The 17,300-nt window shown below is 43.8% G+C and overlaps 1 protein-coding gene across 6 annotated transcripts in view; it reads right to left on the bottom strand.

The window, feature by feature from the left end:
* The window catches only part of NXT2 (nuclear transport factor 2 like export factor 2), an 85,184-nt gene that overhangs the window by 30,067 nt on the left and 37,817 nt on the right, over positions 1–17,300 (bottom strand). For 3 of the 6 annotated variants that reach the window (XM_038164663.1, XM_038164665.1, XM_038164667.1), the window contains 3 exons: positions 7,793–7,879; positions 6,546–6,690; positions 2,032–5,648 (listed from right to left, as the gene is read on the bottom strand). In XM_038164663.1, coding sequence (XP_038020591.1) covers positions 5,470–5,648; positions 6,546–6,690; positions 7,793–7,810 — 342 coding nt within the window. In that variant the 5' untranslated portion in view covers positions 7,811–7,879 and the 3' untranslated portion in view covers positions 2,032–5,469. The other 3 variants (XM_038164660.1, XM_038164666.1, XM_038164661.1) reach the window with 3 other exon arrangements.

Genomic DNA, 17,300 nt, shown 5'->3' with positions numbered 1-17,300 from the left:
AAGCCTTTACCTTCATCCCAGAACCTGCCTGCTTCTTATGTAATGGCGCAGCTCTCACCTCGGGACTTTTTTTTCCTTGTTATTTTAAAAATCTGGATCTCAGCTCTGAACACTTGCAGTAGCACAAGAACTGTACTGCTGTGAGGAGGGGAAACGCACAGCACCTGACAGTGACTTCTTCAGGAGCTCTGCAAACAAACACACTCAACCCAAGTGAATTTCCAACAGCTCAGTCTGGATCAGTTTTAACCTGGGTGCAGTTAACTCTGAGCATTTACTGGCAAGCAGATTCCTTATCTTCAAAGATGCCAAGAAAATTGTTCATGCCAACAAAAAACATACCATAGGAAAGCAAACTAAAACCTAGCCCTGTGTGATATCCATCAGACTCTCAAATTCGGGGAGCCCGCCCGGCGATGTCACTTCGCCCCGCTCCCGGCGCAGTCGGGGCCGTGCCGGCGGTGCGGGTTCCGCCCGGCGCGCAGCGAGGCTGCTCGGGGCAGCTGCGGCTGGCTCTGCGTGCTGCTCAGCGCCTTCTGCTGCGGCTGGCTCTGCGTGCTGCTCAGCGCCTTCTGCTGCGGCTGGCTCTGCGTGCTGCTCAGCGCCTTCTGCTGCGGCTGGCTCTGCGTGCTGCTCAGCGCCTTCTGCTGCGGCTGGCTCTGCGTGCTGCTCAGCGCCTTCTGCTGCGGCCCGCTCCTCCTGCCTAGAGATGGAGGCCAGGCGCGACCCCGGCCACCTGGACACGGAGCGAGACGAGGGACCGGCCACCCCCGAGGGGCAGCGCCGTGAGTGCGCCGGGACCGGCGGCCGGAGCTCGGCAGCACCAAGGGGCCGTCCTGCGATGGCAGCTGCAGTCCGTCCTGCTGCTGCCCTCCCACCCGGGCACTGCGGAGGGTGAGCAGTGGCTCCGTTCTTGTACTTTTAATAAGTTCAATACATTGAACTTTAGTAAGTTCAGTACATTCAATACATTGTAGTGGTTGGAAAAACCACAAAGATGCAAACCCACTGGGGTTTGGGAACTGAAACAGGCTGCAAGAAGGCAAAAATCAGCCACTGCAATCCAACACAATTTTGTCATCACCAGTATATTCTAAGGCACTTGTGTTATTGATGCAGGGCAAAATGGTCACTTAGTGCCTGTAGTCCATTCAGTCACAAAGTGTAGCAAGATAGATTTATTTCTATTATTAAACTCAGTCTTCTGGAGAAGTAAGCCCAGCTATCATTGTCCTATCTTTCTGCAGTTAGGAACAAAACAGAAAAACTCACTTTTTTAGGAAGACTCTAATATTCTTTTCTTCAGCCCAGTGGCAATTTTGAAAGAGCAGTTTCTGGACGCACTTTCAACATACCTGCAAAAACATCTTCTGGTCTGAGCTGATTTATTTTTCCCAGCACTCATAAATCTTTACACTGCATCAGCTGTCAGAGCCTTGAGCAACTGCCTGCAAAGCCTCACTGAAATCTATACCCTCAAACACAGCAAGAACTTTCCAATATATTGAGTATTTTTTCCAGAATACATTTCTAGAACAGTATCAGTTTCCATGCAACTGTTGACTTGCATGAGCATCTTCATCTTTGCAGTTTAAAAGCTGCTGTCTACACTGAGCAAGTGTGCATCAGTAATTTAATGTTCTAAACAGCAAAATAGTGAATAAATTACTGGAATTATCACAAAAAGCATTTCTCCTTTCAGTGTTTCATTTCTTCTTAGAGAAAAAGCAGAAGCACAACATGTTCTCAGTGAAAATATTTACAACCCAAGGATCTGGCTCAAATTTTGTTTGACTTCATCCAGGTATGTGTTGCAGAACAGTCTAAACTTAAGTAAATCTTAGAGGGATATATTAATTTGACATAGTTACTTTGGGGAGCTCAACATTTACTGCTTGAGAGTGCTTTTGGCAAGGCATTTGCCATAGGGTTATTCCAGACACATTTTACCCTGGCAGAGCTGCCAGCCTGTTCCGCAGTGCCCCAGCACCACTCGACAACAATCACAACTCAGACCTAGAACACAAGCAGTAAAGATAAGGAAGCCACAATTTATTTCTTGTACTTTTAATATCATAAGAACAAGCTATGAAAATTTCTAGTAATAATAAAAGAAAAAAAAAAGGTAGAGCAACCGCTAGGTTTGGGGTTTTTTTTTGGTGGTTTTTTTTTCTTTTTTTTTTTTTTTTTTTTGTTTGGTTGTATGAGTTTTGAAAATTAATCTTACAAGAGGTCTCAAACAATTTCAAAAACTTACAAAATATATTCAAGTGTGGAAAGTTATTTTACTGATAAAACAGCATTTCTTTATAATGTGCTTTTCTCCAGACAGGTTAAGGAAGCACAGGCATATCAGAACAAACCATTCATACCATCAGTACAAATCCCTTTTCTCCAACATGGGCATTTTAAGTCAATCAAACTGTAGTATGCCAAACAAACAAAGCAACAGAAAAGCAGTGACTGCTATAGACAATACAAGGAACATACACAAAAGAGAAGATCTCTCAAGCCTTCAGCTGCTACAATTTCATAGTGGAAGTGCTTAGCTCTTCAGCTGGCTTTGTTTCACTGACTGGTTGTACAGGAGTAATTTGGTCTCAAACGAAAAAATGGAAGCATTAACTCCAGTTCAGTGTTTGGAGCACAAACATATTCATTTTACAGATGCCCATAGTAAATTTTGGGTATTGCAGTAGAGTCAGCAATGGTCACACTAAACCAGCTGGATGGGTTTGTACAGAATTAAATGAAAACATTTTTGTGTTTTCTGCTAATTTCAGCACAGAATATTAACAAGCAGCAGAGAGCTAGTAACAAAGAGATTTTTTTTTGTTTGTACCATTAGTTACTCCATTGTAAAACCATCACTTGACTCTAATAGCTTGGTATAAAATAAATAAAAATATTTTGCAAACCAGCATTTTCAGTTACAAAGAGCAAGAGCTAATTATGGTAGTTCTGAATCACCCAAGTGACTCACTGAAGATGATGGAAATAGGCAGGAGTAACTGGCACCTCTCCCTTGCCTGAAGCAATTGTGTTCCAACGAATTTCCCTACAAAACCCCTGGGTATGCATACCAAGTCCTACTCTCCAACTCCATCTACAGATCTTACTAAGCAGGAGTTTTCTGGGTTTGTCCAGCTAGGCCAGTTAGTTATCTTCCTCAGTCATGTTCCAAGTAGTGGTGGGGTTTTTTGTTTGGTCAGTTTTGGTTTTTTTTTATATTAATTGCAAAAGTCAGATTTAAAAGCAGCTTGCATTTAAATAGCATGAAAATAATTGAGAATAACCTCTGATTGATTGAAACATTGCCTCACATATTTTGAATCTCCCAGTCTGCCTAGAAAAAGCTTAAAAATTATTATACAAATTCAAACTTGGATAAAAATATCCAATAAGTATTTATTCACAGCACAAGCTTATCAGGTACTGATAAGTGTGTGTTCTGGTGACCGCCTTCGAAGTCCAACAAGCCAATGCCACAGCTGCACCCATTGCTGCATTTTAAAAGGCAACACCTGTTTTGTGTATGCAAAGCAGATCTGTAACACCACTTACACAATCAACAGCAAGTTAAACAGCCAGCAGAATACACCACGCCAGTGTCACAGCTCAACAATGCTGTACCAGTTACAGGCATGCTTAGGTTATGTTTTCTTTTCAATCTTCTAGAGGAAATACAAATATATGAACATCACATATTCTCTTAAGAACAAACAGTAATTAAATAGAATGATCCTCTCTTCACTACATACAGAAATAACAATGTATTTACAATATTTACACACTTTTCAAAAATTCTGTTCTTGCACTATTCTGCAGGAATTCAAATTCTTCAGCCTGAAAATAGGTACACAATAGTTCTGATCATAAACAGCCTCTGAACAGAGACAGGTTACTAATTCTAACTTACTGGTGTACAGACTAGAGGGCCTGAAAAGGAAATAAAGCCACTCATTTCATCCCATTGTTTGTGGGACTACATTGCAAACTACAGATGCTTTAAGAAGTTTTACCCAGGTGAGATATTGCTCATTTTCACAGTTTTCTCCATATAAGTCACTGAACAAGTGAGCTGCAGTTCTAACTGCTTTCAGACTGCTGCTGTCACTGAGACGTAGGTTATGATGAGAGTTACAAGCTCCCCTCCTGTACTTTCAGTTACAAGCAAGGCTATGCTCAGGGATACAGCTACAGCTACAAAGCTACATTTTGGGTTTGTTTTTTTGTTTTACTCAGCTTAAAACAGAAACACACCAGTTTAAAACAAAGCTGCTGATTATCAGATTTGCTCTTAAGTTCCAAAGTTAAGGTGGACTCTTAACTTACAGTCTTGAAAAGTGTTTCAAAGCAGCTGGAAGCTTTAAACTACAAATTTAAAGCAAAACACACAAACCCCCCTAGAGAATCAATAATTAAAGGCAATTTTTAAAAAGAACATGAAAAAATACAGTAAAAATCTGCATGAGAGGAAGATAGTGTTAGTGGTGCAGAGCTGCTGTTCTCAATTGAAAATAATGCAAGCACCTGTTCTGAGTAACAGTACTGATGAGAAAAATTGAAGGCTTCACAGTAATGCACACTTTCAGTGCCACTTTTAAACTACAATGTTTCTTGAAAAGACAGAAAGGATTCAAAACTTGCAGACTTAATGTGAGAAAAATAATCCAAACCTCATAGCAACAGAATGCAGAACTAAAGCCAACAGAAATCATGTATGTGACCTATTTCTAGGCCATGGTAAGACTTCAAAAGAAAAATAATCAGTTTGAAGTCCTTCACATGCACGTGAAGAATTACTGGCACGGGAGCTCCGAATCATTCAGCATGCCCTACATATGAATCCATGGAATTAACAACCAAAGTCTGGGAAGCTCAGACTGAAAGGAAACCCAAAGACATATGGTCCTTTGGCATCAGAGAAGGTAAACATTACCTTTCCAATGGACTGAGAGGTTACAAACTCTGGAGCTGTATTTGCTCCTTTCACTAACACAGCAATCCTTCCCAGCCTCTCACAACTGGGAGTAGGGAGCCTTCAAAATTAAATCTTCATGCCACAAGCATCTTCTTCAAAAGAGAGAAGATGATACTGTAAAAACAGATCTTTTCAAGTTGAAAAAAATTACGTTTGGTCAGAATTGTATACGAATAGGATTCTGTGTTCAAACAGAACGGTTTGAGCACTCAGCAGTGGCAGCACAGCTGCATGTAAGGCATTTTAGGAATGATTCGAATACAGCTCACTGCCGTCAGCACTTGACTAAATTCAACTAACACGAGCAACCTCTCACATTTTATTACTACAGCTGTGGTCACTGGAATCAACCCCGAAACATCTGTAGACCGTCCATAACATCAGATGCAACACAAAGAGCGCGTGCATTCCCTGCGTGGGAGCAGCCGCCTGCACAGTGGCCTTGGTGGTGCCAAAGGAGAGGTCACTGCCCGTGCCAGGCCCTGCTAGCTGGCCCAGTCCTGGAAGCGGAAGCAGTCCCCGGCGATCTTCCACACGGTGTTGGTGGGGGTGGCCTGTGCCGTCAGCAGGAAGTTCTGATTGAAGTAGCGCTGCTTATCCCCATCAAATTTGACAGTCCCACTTGTCACCACGAGGACTGTTGTCTGGCCTTGAGTAGCTTGCTCTTCACAAGGAGGTATGAAATGATGAAGAAAACAACTCAAACAAAGACTAGCAGGTAAAGAGGCAGGAAATGCACACAGAAGCTTGGTTCAACTGTGGTTACACTGCGCCAGGCTAACAGCGGGGTACAGGCAGGGAAGTGCAGCTCTGGTGCAGCGTTTCTACACAGACAGCGGTGGCTTCACCAACACGGCTGGGCAATGGCTTTGCCACTTTCATCTCCTGCTCTTCATTTTAGAGCACTGACAAACACCTCCGTTTGTGCTTAGAGTGAGCTCTCATTACTTGAGATATACACACATAGAGATATTTAGCAACTTGCATATACTTTTCCCCCTCCGGTTATTAGAAATTATGTGTTTTTCACAGCAGAGCAAAGCAAGTGTTTGACCACAGACTTTTCCCTTACTTATATTCCCAAAATGTCCATTAGAAGCAATTTATTAACTTCTCAATTACGTAAGCCTTTCTTTAGGAGATGTTAATCAGAAATCTAAAGAACTTAACACCTATTCTAGATGTAAAGAAACCAAAGTACATACAGGTTAATAACGATTTGTTCCACATGACACTGCAGGTCAGTACAAGAGGCCACCATAGGGGTCTCCCAAGCACAACATAACCTGGTAAGCCAGACTTTTTCCATACATGAAAATAGATCACATCTGAATATGATCTAAACAAAAAAAGTCCTTAAAATATTTTCCCAGACATTAAAAAAGTGTATAGTTGCTGCATCTCTTGATTTGTGCTTTATTTAAGCAAAGCTTGACGTTTCAACCCTTGGTATTTTCTCTAAGCTTATTCCAAAGGATTTATTAAGCCCTATTATAATTGCTCACTTTCAATAGTTATAAAAGAATGAAAAATAACTAAGTAAATTATAATACAACCTTACCGTGAACAGGCTGGCAGTCCAACACATTAACCTGGAATTCACTTGATGGCAACATTTCAAAAAACTTATTTAGTTCTTCTTGCCCAGACACTGCATTTCCATTCCAAACTAATGTTGCTTTGTCCAAATACAGTCTGGTTAAAGCCTGAGTGAGTATGAAAATACACATTTAGGAAAAATATGTAAACACATAATGGACAACATACAAAACTTACACAGTGAATTACTGACTTCTGTTACTTTGACAGATAAAATGCCTTCCTGAAACAGTAGCTCCTTTTAACAACCAGTGCTCCTGACCAAGAATTCAAACTAACGAACACATTTTCCTTTATGAGTGGCACAGTGACTCATATCTCAAATATTGATAACATCCCTTTAACAAAGGTAATGACAGAACTGAAGTGGTTGCTAACAAAAGGACAGTGCTCCCTTTCCACAATTAGTTTATCACTGATTTTTTTTTTCTTCTGAGAGGGAAAGTGTACACACAACAGAGTTTAGGTCAGGAAATTAAAATTTCAGGTTAAAAAATAAAAAAGTGAACACGATAAGGAACAGGTGAAACTTGATAAGCACAGCAGTGCACCAGAACTTCCCAAATGTTTCATAAGCTGTCACAGCTGAGTAACTGCCCAACTCTCCTTCAAGGTGTTGACACACCCCTGTCCAACCTACTCATGTGTGAAGTGACTGTGAAGTAACCTGGGACTGCTGGTACTTTCACACACTGAATTGCAACTAGAGTACAGTTAAAATTCCAAAGATTGCTCTCCAAGGCTCTTTTGGTGAACACATTTGTTACATGGTACCACATCAGTGTGGCCCAAGAAGACTCGCAGAGCCAAACACAGCTGTACTGCTTCAACTTCAGGCACTCAGAAAAACCCCAGAACCAAAAGTGGTAACGGCTAAATAAGAGGTTTGGGGGAAAAGAAGCTAAATTCTGACCTCTAGGGGAAATAAAGCAAGTTCTGCTGCCCTGTACTGACCAAATCCTGCACCTGTAGGACACGGTGCACACAACTGAACGAGGGTCACGAGCAGTCTAAGGCACTTCTGAACAGCCCCTTTTACAGCAAGGCTGCACAGGAGCACAGAATCCCCTGCAGGGCAGCCTGAGAACAGCTGCCTGCTCTGCCACGGCCATGGTCACCAACGCTCAGGTGCTTTCTGCGTAATGACAGTTAGCAATGCAAACAAAAAGTGCCAGGACACTTTTAACTAATGTCAAAACAGCTACATACCCTTCTTCTCTTGTCCATTGTCTCATAGTAAATGTTGACAAACTCATCTGCAGCTCTACAAGCTTGATCCACATAGGTTTTGAAATCCTGGAGGGAAGAAATCACATCAAATTTCTTTAATTATGCAACCCAATCATTGACTCAATTTCTCCTGCAAGTCACTTTGACTGGTCTTTTCCATCCTCACCTAAGGTGACATCAAATCATGTTGAAATGTATTCTAAGCTCCTTTTCTACTTGCAGAAGTACCAGCTGTTAGGCAGGTGACAGTTTCAGCATTAGTTCTGAATGCTGATTTATTTATTGTATTTAAATTGCAAATATTTACATTGCACAATGGGTTGCAGCTGGCTGCAGGTAGTGTGGCCACGCCATTATTAAAGGAAAGCAGTTGTTGCTGGGATGGCTGTTCTGAAATAAAGCTAAGGAACAAGATTTATTCAGGTACTTCTGAGAATTAGCAAGAACCCCATCCCACTGCCATGCTAGTCTCGTTTTTAACACACCTTTATATAGAGGAATATAAAACACAGTAAAAGAGAGAACACCAACATCTGGATTTACTCCTTCTAGTATGGATCAGTGCTGGATCCACAGGTCAAACCCAAACACTCCTCCTCACACCTCATCACCTTCCTCACACCTCTCTACTTGCATTCATGCCCAGGTAGCAGCCTGTGCTGTCCCACCACTGCACTGTGATCTCCCGGGGTTACTGGCTCAGTTTGTTCATCCCTTTGGCCCTCAATCTCTCACAGACCCTGAACTGGGTCTGTAAAAGATCCTGGAAAGCAAATTCTGAGTTTCCTGTCCATACCTCCATAAACCTGCATTTGGTTCTCTTATCAACTGTTTAAAACGCTATTATTTATCACTGTCCTATTTCAAATTATACTCCCAGTAGCTGCAACTCGATCAGTGCTGAACAATTTCACTGCTTGGATTTTCTGGGCTGCTTTCACTGAACATTCTCCAGAACCACCAGGAACTCGTCCAGCATTAACACAAGAAATATTCATAATCAGAGAAAGCTCCAATCTGAAAAGAAACCAAGGCCTATGGAGTAATCCCTGTTTATCCAACAAAGCCAAGCACGTTTCTGTGCACTCTTTTCTCTCCCCCTGCAGGGACACAAACTGCTCTTCACCTCCCTACCCTGCCCAGCAACTCCCGAACTCACAGGCTGCTGCCAGCCCCAGAAGTGCCCGGAGACCCTCTGGAGCCAGGAGTGCCAGAGCTGTCCCCTGAGCAGTGACTGCAGCTCTGGAGCCCTCAGCAGCTCCCCCTGCACAGCAGCGCTGCCCAGCCTGCACCGAGGAGCCCCTGCAGCTCCCCACACACGCAGCTGCCTGCAACCAGCTGCCGGGGTACCTGCAATAGAAGCCTAACAGGAAATCAGCTCTGTCGGTTTTGCAAGTTTTTACAGCCATAACCAACAAAGTTTTAAACTCTGTGAACAATTTAGGCCGGAATAAACTTCTGGAAGTCATCTGGTCCTAATGCCTTTTCAAAGCAGAGCTGACTCCAAAGGCTGATCCACTTTCCAGGCTGCATCCGACAGCTGAGTCCTCTGTCCTGTCTCCTGCCACGTTTGGACATCTCCGAGGATGGAGACGGTCACACTTCCTTCGGGTTCCAACGTCCAACCACCTCACCCAGAAACCCTCCTTCCGAGCTTTTACCAGGAAAGCCATAATTGAAAAAAACCAACCAACCAACCAATCCCAAAATCAACTTCTCGAACATTGGCGGCAACTCCGAGCAGTTGTCCAACGCACCCGGCCGCTGCCGACGGCCTCACCGAGCTCCTCTCTGCCCTAAGGCCGCTGCAGGAGGAGGCCGAGGCCGCACCGCACGGGCCCCCGCGCTGCCCCGGGACCCTCGGCAGGCTGGGAGCGGCCCCTGCCCGCCGCCCGTGCTGAGGCGCTGCCGCCCTGCCCGTCCCGCGTCTCACGGAGCCGCCACGCTCCCGGCGGCCTCCCCGCGCTCCCACGCCCGCCCTCTCGCACTCAGCACCCTCCCGAGGCGGACACGCCGCGCTCCCCCGGCCCCAGGCCGCGTTTCCCGGCGGTTCCCGGCCCGGCCCGGACTCACCACGGACGCGGCCATGGGGCGGCGAGGCGGGAGGGCGCCGGAAGTGCTCTGCTCCGCCGCTTCCGGCCGCGCGTCCCTCGCCGAAAGCGTTCCGCCGCGGGCCCTGCGTTGCGTTCCGCCCGGCAAGCGGGCCCGGGCAAGTGGCTCCCCATTGCCCGAACGGCCGCGCTGGAAATGGCCCGGGGAGCTGGCACCGGGGACAGCGAACCGAATAAAAAAGAAATTGTAACCACCATTAAATAGCCAATAGTGTTATGTATTTCCCTATTTGTGTGGAGTAATTCTTAAACATGATTGCTTTAGAACTTCAGTCAAATTCACTCAAAAAACCTAAAAACATCTTACTGATGTATCAAGATCTCAGAAATGCATTCAGCCATCTGGGTTAGGCCATATTTTCCTCTGTTTACAGGCATTGATTAAAATAAATCAACATTCATAACAAAGCACTGAATAATTTCAGAATCACGGACAAAGTGCATAGATTTTATTGTCAATTATTTGATGCTGGGCAGGGAATGGCCACTGAATGCAAATGGAATTTAGCCTCCAGTAAGGTGAAGAGTTCACATTTTCCCACAGAACCCTCATGTGACAATCATGCACATCTGTATTAAGACCCATGCAGAAATGAAGACAGGCTGCATCTTAGCCAGGCCACTTTTCAAATGAACCTTGCTCTGTGTCACAGCAAGCTCTGACATTTCTGGCATGAGCTCAGTAAGGAACTGTCTCCTAAAACAAGGGAAGCAACTGCCACTGGCCAATTCCAGACGGACCGTGATTAATGGGATTCTTGTGAAACTGGATCATGACTCAGTGATTGAGGGTTTTGCCTGAGCAAGAACTCAATGAGAACTCAAAGATTTGATCTGTTGATTTTAATGAGAACTGGGAGTAGGTCACAGATGTTTAACTTACAGGATGGATAAAAAATTAATGCTAAAGCTGCATTTGGGGTTTACTAACCTGCAGTGGATTTCAGAAAGCCTATATTGGCCAGTTCCCAGCATAAAAGGTGGAGCTGGGCAGAACCTGTGCTTGTTACAGTCCCATGGGGAGTCTCAACTGTGACCCTCCACTTCAAATTGCTGCCATACCCGAACTGGAGGAATGCAATGACTCTTATGCTGATAAATGCCTCCCTTGTTTTTAAAGAAAAACAGGACTTGCTCTATATTGCAGTGGGAATTGTATCCAATGGGATATGCTGAGCTAAGTACAAATCACTGCTCCATTTTGCTCCATTCAAAGCAGTCCCAAGTGGAGATAAATGTTCTGAACAGGTCAATTCAAAGTGTCACCACATTTGTTTGTTAAAGAAATTTTAAAATCCTCTTCATTTCATTAGGTAATGATGCATTATTTGACCTCTTGAGAAAATCTGACCATGGGTGTGTAAAGCATATGGCCAGGTAAACATATTTATGGGTTTTTTTTCCTCCAATAACTTTCCCCTTTCAAAAAAGATACATTCTTTGAGAATAGGCAATTTTAAAGTAAATTTTCATTAATTTTCTTTTCTTTAATGAATAATTATGGATCAGCTACAGATGGAGCACTAACTACTGCACATTATATATTTAACAGAACTTCTGTGCAGAGGTCACTCGGAGGAGAGAGGCCTGCAGGGCTGGAACTGCAGTTTCTGTGCTCTCTGAAATTGTTAGCTCAGGTCAGCCCGTAGCATATTCTGAGCTCAGTTTGGGTTTAGCTCAGGCCTGAATGCTGGGCCCTGGCAGGTAGCCCACAACAATTAAAACTGGTTTGTAGGAGCTCTTAACATCAATCAAATGCTAAGTAATATTTCTCCAAGCCAAATGTACCCATGACCTTTTAAAGAATCATTTTCCAGTGAAGAACAATTTACTTCCAGCTGGAAGGAAAGAGTTTTGTCATTTGCTTTTCTTTACAAATGGAAGAGTTAGGAGAATCCTGTATGATTGTTGTGTACACGCTTGCAGATGTTTACTTCTATTCTTGAATACACCAAACTGTTCAGCCTTGTCTGAGCCTCTGACCTGTGGCTCTGTGCTCAGCTGATCTAACAGCAGCTCTGCAGCAGGGAAAGCAACACACCTTTCTTTTGGACTGTCCCTGCTCTCTGTGCTATTACAGTGGTACCCAATGTTCCCTAAAACAAAAGTAATCCAACAGCTAACTGTTTAAAAATGCCAAAATCCCACTAACTCTAGTGGAAGCTAGACCTGGCCTTTGGCTTGTTTACTTTGGCTAAATAGGGAATAAACAAAGTTTCTTCAAAATGTACCTTTAGCCTCTGCATCAGTTCCAGAGCCCAGTGCTCAAGCTCCAGTTTTAGGAAATATCTCAGCTAAATGTCAAACAATTCCATCAGCTCTTTGAAGGCAAATATTAGACAGAGATTTCATCTGAAATAATTACCCAAACACTAGTCAATTAACCTACTTGGCTAAAAGGTGATGCCCAAATCGATAGTTTGCAACAGAGGCATGTGTTTCAGATCAAACTAATCAATAAGCATCAGAGTAATTTCAAATTACAGACAAATACTGACAAAGTTAAAATTCAAGCAGTTTAGATACCAAATGTATTGCAACTTAAAAGAGCTCTTTTAGGCAGGATATTCCCCAGGTACAATTTCAACATATTGAACTATTGTTATATTGAACTGTTTATATTGCTTTATTTGAATTATTTATATTGCTTTTATTGAACTATTTTGTCTCTTTTCTCAAATAAATATAATTACTTTCATTTTGGGAGAACTCACAAATCAGGTGCAAGTTCCCCCGTTGGTCCTTGGCCAGCTAATAACTGAAACTGTGCATTGGATTTCCCCTGAGCAGAGCAATTGGAATAGACCCGACTATTTGGAATTTTTCTGTTTGCTTTTCATGACCGCTTTTCTCCTCCTTTACCTTCTAACCTTGTACATGAGTAATGAGATGGAACAACAGGAGACCCAGCTCGGAGCCCAGAGGATCAATTTTAGCATCAGAGGGCTTGCTATTTTCTACCTCCCATAAGAAGTTTCTTGTTCACAAGCCTTTTAGCAGGAAGGGCTGTCAGGGAATGAAGAGGAGCTGTACAAAACGAGCTGACTCTCATCTCTCTTTTCCTTTATACTATAAACATACCTTCACTCAAATTTACTGAAGAAAGTCATAGCACTTCCAGTGGATTGTCTTGGTTCCATGGAATCACTGGCACATTTCTGGCCTGTGGCTGCAATAACCACGTTTGCTCTCTGGCAGCATTAATAACTCACTTTCTACAATTTGTGGGCAGAAGATAAACCTTTTCCAGACAGATAATCACAGTATGTTACATACATGTTTCTTTGCATGTGCATTCTTTACGTTTGAAGGCAACCCCCACTCTGTGCTTCCTTTGAAGTTGTCACAGGAGATGTGGCACGGCCATGGGAATCCCAGAGCTCCCACATGTCCCCAAAGGTTGCCTGCAGTGACAAAACAGTGAGACTGCCATCTTTGCTAGTGAAGACTTGTATGGAGGGCACCACCTACTCTTCTTTTTCCTGGATATTCTCAGACCTCAGCTAGATTAAAAGTAAAATATAAGATCTGGTTGTGAACACTCTCATTTCTCCAATCATTTTAAGGAATATCAATTAAAATAGTGATGTTTGGTCCCAAAGATGAAAAGAAAGGCTGAAGAGCAAGCCCAGACACAAGTTTCCTTTTTACCTTTACTCTTTTACAGGTTCTATTTATTTACAGAGACCCAAAGCTAGGTCAGTGTCTAATCTCATGTGCAACAGCCTAATCTATTTTTCTTTGACAAGTTACAACCTTTGGAATGGATTGTTTATAATGGTCCTGCAGCATTTGTACTGCATTTACCAAATACTGACTAGGATGAACTCCCATTCCCACTGCAGTTATTAATAACAAACTCTGCATTGCTGCAGTGTGAGTACTGACACACCAAAGAACACTAAATCTGATTATTGACTCCCATGATTGCACTAGTCTGCCAATGAGGAATATATTTTAAAACCACAGTAGTAAGTAGTGAGGGAACACAAGCTTTGAGTCATTTACAAAGTTATTTTTGATTTTATCACCAAACAGACGAGTAAGGTAAATACTCAGGAAAAAGCAAGCCCTATGACAGTTTAAAAATTGTTTTTCTGCATTCCTTCAGAGTTTACATCAAAGCAAGAAGAGGGATTATGATCTTTAAAAATACTATTTCTTCATGTTTGCTCTAGTGAAGAGGTTTAGTTATGTAAAGATTCTTTTCAGAAAGAAGACCAAACATGGGAGATTTCCTAGATGACCTTTGGATTTATATGTCAAGATTATTTTGTAGGGATAATGAGAGATATTATTTCCTTTTAGGCACTAAAACAGATCAGGTAAGAGGAGGACTCAGGATACTGGTAAAAGGCTGCAGAATCTCACACATTTAAACCTTCAGCCAAATCCATCTGACTTATTTAGGGACATAGGTGGCATTTATATGGATCCTTGTTCAGTTCTCAGAAAGTAGACAATGTCCTCTGAAAGGTTCAGGCATTGTTTCAGACATTGGGCACAGTGTTGTAATCAGGAAAATTAGGATACAGACAAGCTGTCTTCAGGTAAAATGCTGTATTTGCTTCTGTACCACTTCAGCATATCCAAAGAACAAAGTACAGGAAATGTAAGAATCTCCTGTAATGGTGGTTAAAAATCAAGGTGAATGTGCTCACAGAATTACAGCAGGCTGTTTCTCTAAATTCTCGTCAAGATTCACTATAAGTCCTCTCCTTATTATTCACATTTCAACACAATAATACACCACTGTGCAAAAAATTGTTTCTTAAGTATTAAGAGAAGAACATCCAAGAAATTGGCTTAAATGCCATCAGGACAGGCAGGCATAAACCAGCATGCCAATGCTCTGTTGGTTTATTCCAGAGCAATGCACCTGGACCCAGCAGCTCTCATGCACATTCCATCTGGAGAAACAGCTGTTTGCTCAATAGTTGTCATACTGTCTGACACAAACAATTGCTTGTTAAATTTGTCACCAGGGATTCTCTCTGGGATTTGAAATACTTGAAAATGTCACATTTTGTTTCTGTCCTTAGGTTTGGAGCATTTTTTTCCTAGATAATGTGCAGGGTTCCCCTGCAGCTCTGGGTAACTCTAGTCAGAATTACAGGGCCTCTAGCATCTCCAAAAAGGTCAAGTTCAAGGTGGCTCACTGTGAGCTAAGGATGCCTAAGGAAGGGGAAGTGGAAAGTAATGTTTAGTAGGTGAAATGATGTGGCAGAGATAGTGGAAGGATCCTGTCAAATCGCCAGGCGAAGAACATGAGACAATAAATACATTTTGTATAAACTGTGGAGGAGAAGGGAGAGGGAAATTCCAGGTCATGGAAATTGTGGATGATTACAACAGTCAGGGCTGGGGAGTGACCTTAGAGAGTCATAGCTGTGGGGAAAGAACAAACATGTTTATTACAAGGGTTATGAGGGAATGTTTTGCGTGAAGCAGTGAAATATGAACACTCGATGAAAGAAGCAGCATGTTATTATTGCTGAGCAACTGGGAGGACTGGGGTAAAGAAGATACTCAACAGGAAATGAACCAACATTATGGGATAGGAAAGTGCTTAGAAATGGAGAGATAGACCTGAAAAAACATTTGAGCACAGGCAAGCTATGAAGCTAAGGGTTGATGAAATCACCGCACAAAAATGTGTAAGAAGAAAATGTGGGAATTGAAGACAGTCATACAATACCACTGAAGAGCTGAGAGAACAGAACTGTACCCATCCAAACAGATGTTTTATGAACTGTAGGACAAAAGCACCAGGAGTGAAGGTAATGAAAATAGTAGATCAAGTTGCAGCCTGAAAATATTGGTTTGAAAGTATATTACAGTGGGTAATAATAGAGTCAGTAAAGTGCATAATGGATGGGAAATCTAGTTAGCAGAGATAGAACTTGCCAGACAATTATCCAACTAATTCCTTCGTTACAAGTACTGTTTGTGGCACAGGAGAAACCGGCATGAATGATAATACTCAGCATGTTAACTTAAACTGCTCACAACATACAACTAACCAAGAGACGGGAAAATGCTCTTCAAAAAACCTTTTCACTGACAGCATGCACTATTAGAAATGTGTGTTTTATGAAACTCTGCACAAGCAGGTCCCGGAGAATGACCTGCTTTTCTCTCAGCTGTGTGTATACTGGGCTTGCTGATGCCTCATAACAGATTTACTTCCTTTTTTGACCTAAACTGAAGCATAATGAATACCATGAATACCATATAGTCAACTTTTTAAATTATATTTTTTGAATGAACAATGTGGACTTATCATAATAAATCACCCAAAATGTTACTACTCCAAAACTGGGGTTTAATTAAACATCACTAAACTCAAGGATTTTTAAAGGGTAAACTGTGGTGAAAATGAACACAGTCAAAGACAAACAGCAGATCATCTATGTCTCCATCATTCAGGATAAGAAGGGTAAGTTTTCTGCTGAACTTACTGACGCTGATCTTTACATTCACTGAATATAGAAAAGACAGAGCGACTGAAAGACCAACACATTTTCTGTGAGGAGAGGCTGAGAGAGTTGGGATTGTTCTGTCCAGAGGGAAAAAAAAAAGGCTGGGCTGCCTTCCAGTAAAGAGGCCTTGAAGAGGGCTTGTAAGACAGACGGGGGCAGGCTTTTTGGCGGGGCCTGTTGTGACGGAGCGGGGTAAGGGTTTTTAGCTGGGTTTTAGGCAGCAGAGGCAGCTTTAGGTCGCAAGTTTGGGGCTGCCACAGGAGCGGCTCCCGGGGCGCTTCCCCTCCTCACCCACAGGCGGCGCGCGCGCAGCGCCCGCGGCACGTGCGCTGCGTGACGTCACGGCCCGTGCGCGCTCAGGCGCGGCCCTGACGTCACGGGGGGAGCGGCCGTCAATGGCCGGGAGCGGGGCGGGCACCGCGTGTCACCGCACGGCCCGGGGACGCGGCCCGGGGCACCGCGTGTCACCGCACGGCCCGGGAACAGTGGGGACACGGCCCGGGGCACCGCGTGTCACTGCACAGCCCGGGGACACGGCCCGGGGCACCGCGTGTCACAGCACGGCCCGGGAACAGTGGGGACACGGCCCGGGGCACCGCGTGTCACCGCACGGCCCGGGGACACGGCCCGGGGCACCGCGTGTCACCGCACGGCCCGGGGACACGGCCCGGGGCACCGCGTGTCACAGCACAGCCCGGGGACAGCGGGGACACGGCCCGGGGCACCGCGTGTCACTGCACAGCCCGGGGACACGGCCCGGGGCACCGCGTGTCACCGCACAGGCGGGGACTTTGCACCGCTGCAGGGACTTTGCTGTCCGGAGCGTGGAACGGCGAACAGGAAGATGTGTTTGTCCCCCTGTAGGCACAGCCACGCACACAAGTGTGGCTCTCA

Source organism: Motacilla alba, chromosome 4A (assembly GCF_015832195.1).
Source record: "Motacilla alba alba isolate MOTALB_02 chromosome 4A, Motacilla_alba_V1.0_pri, whole genome shotgun sequence".
In the NCBI taxonomy this organism is placed as follows: Eukaryota; Metazoa; Chordata; class Aves; order Passeriformes; family Motacillidae; genus Motacilla; species Motacilla alba.
The sequence above is the reverse complement of the archived record's forward strand: the minus strand, read 5'-3'. Positions and strand labels throughout refer to the sequence as shown.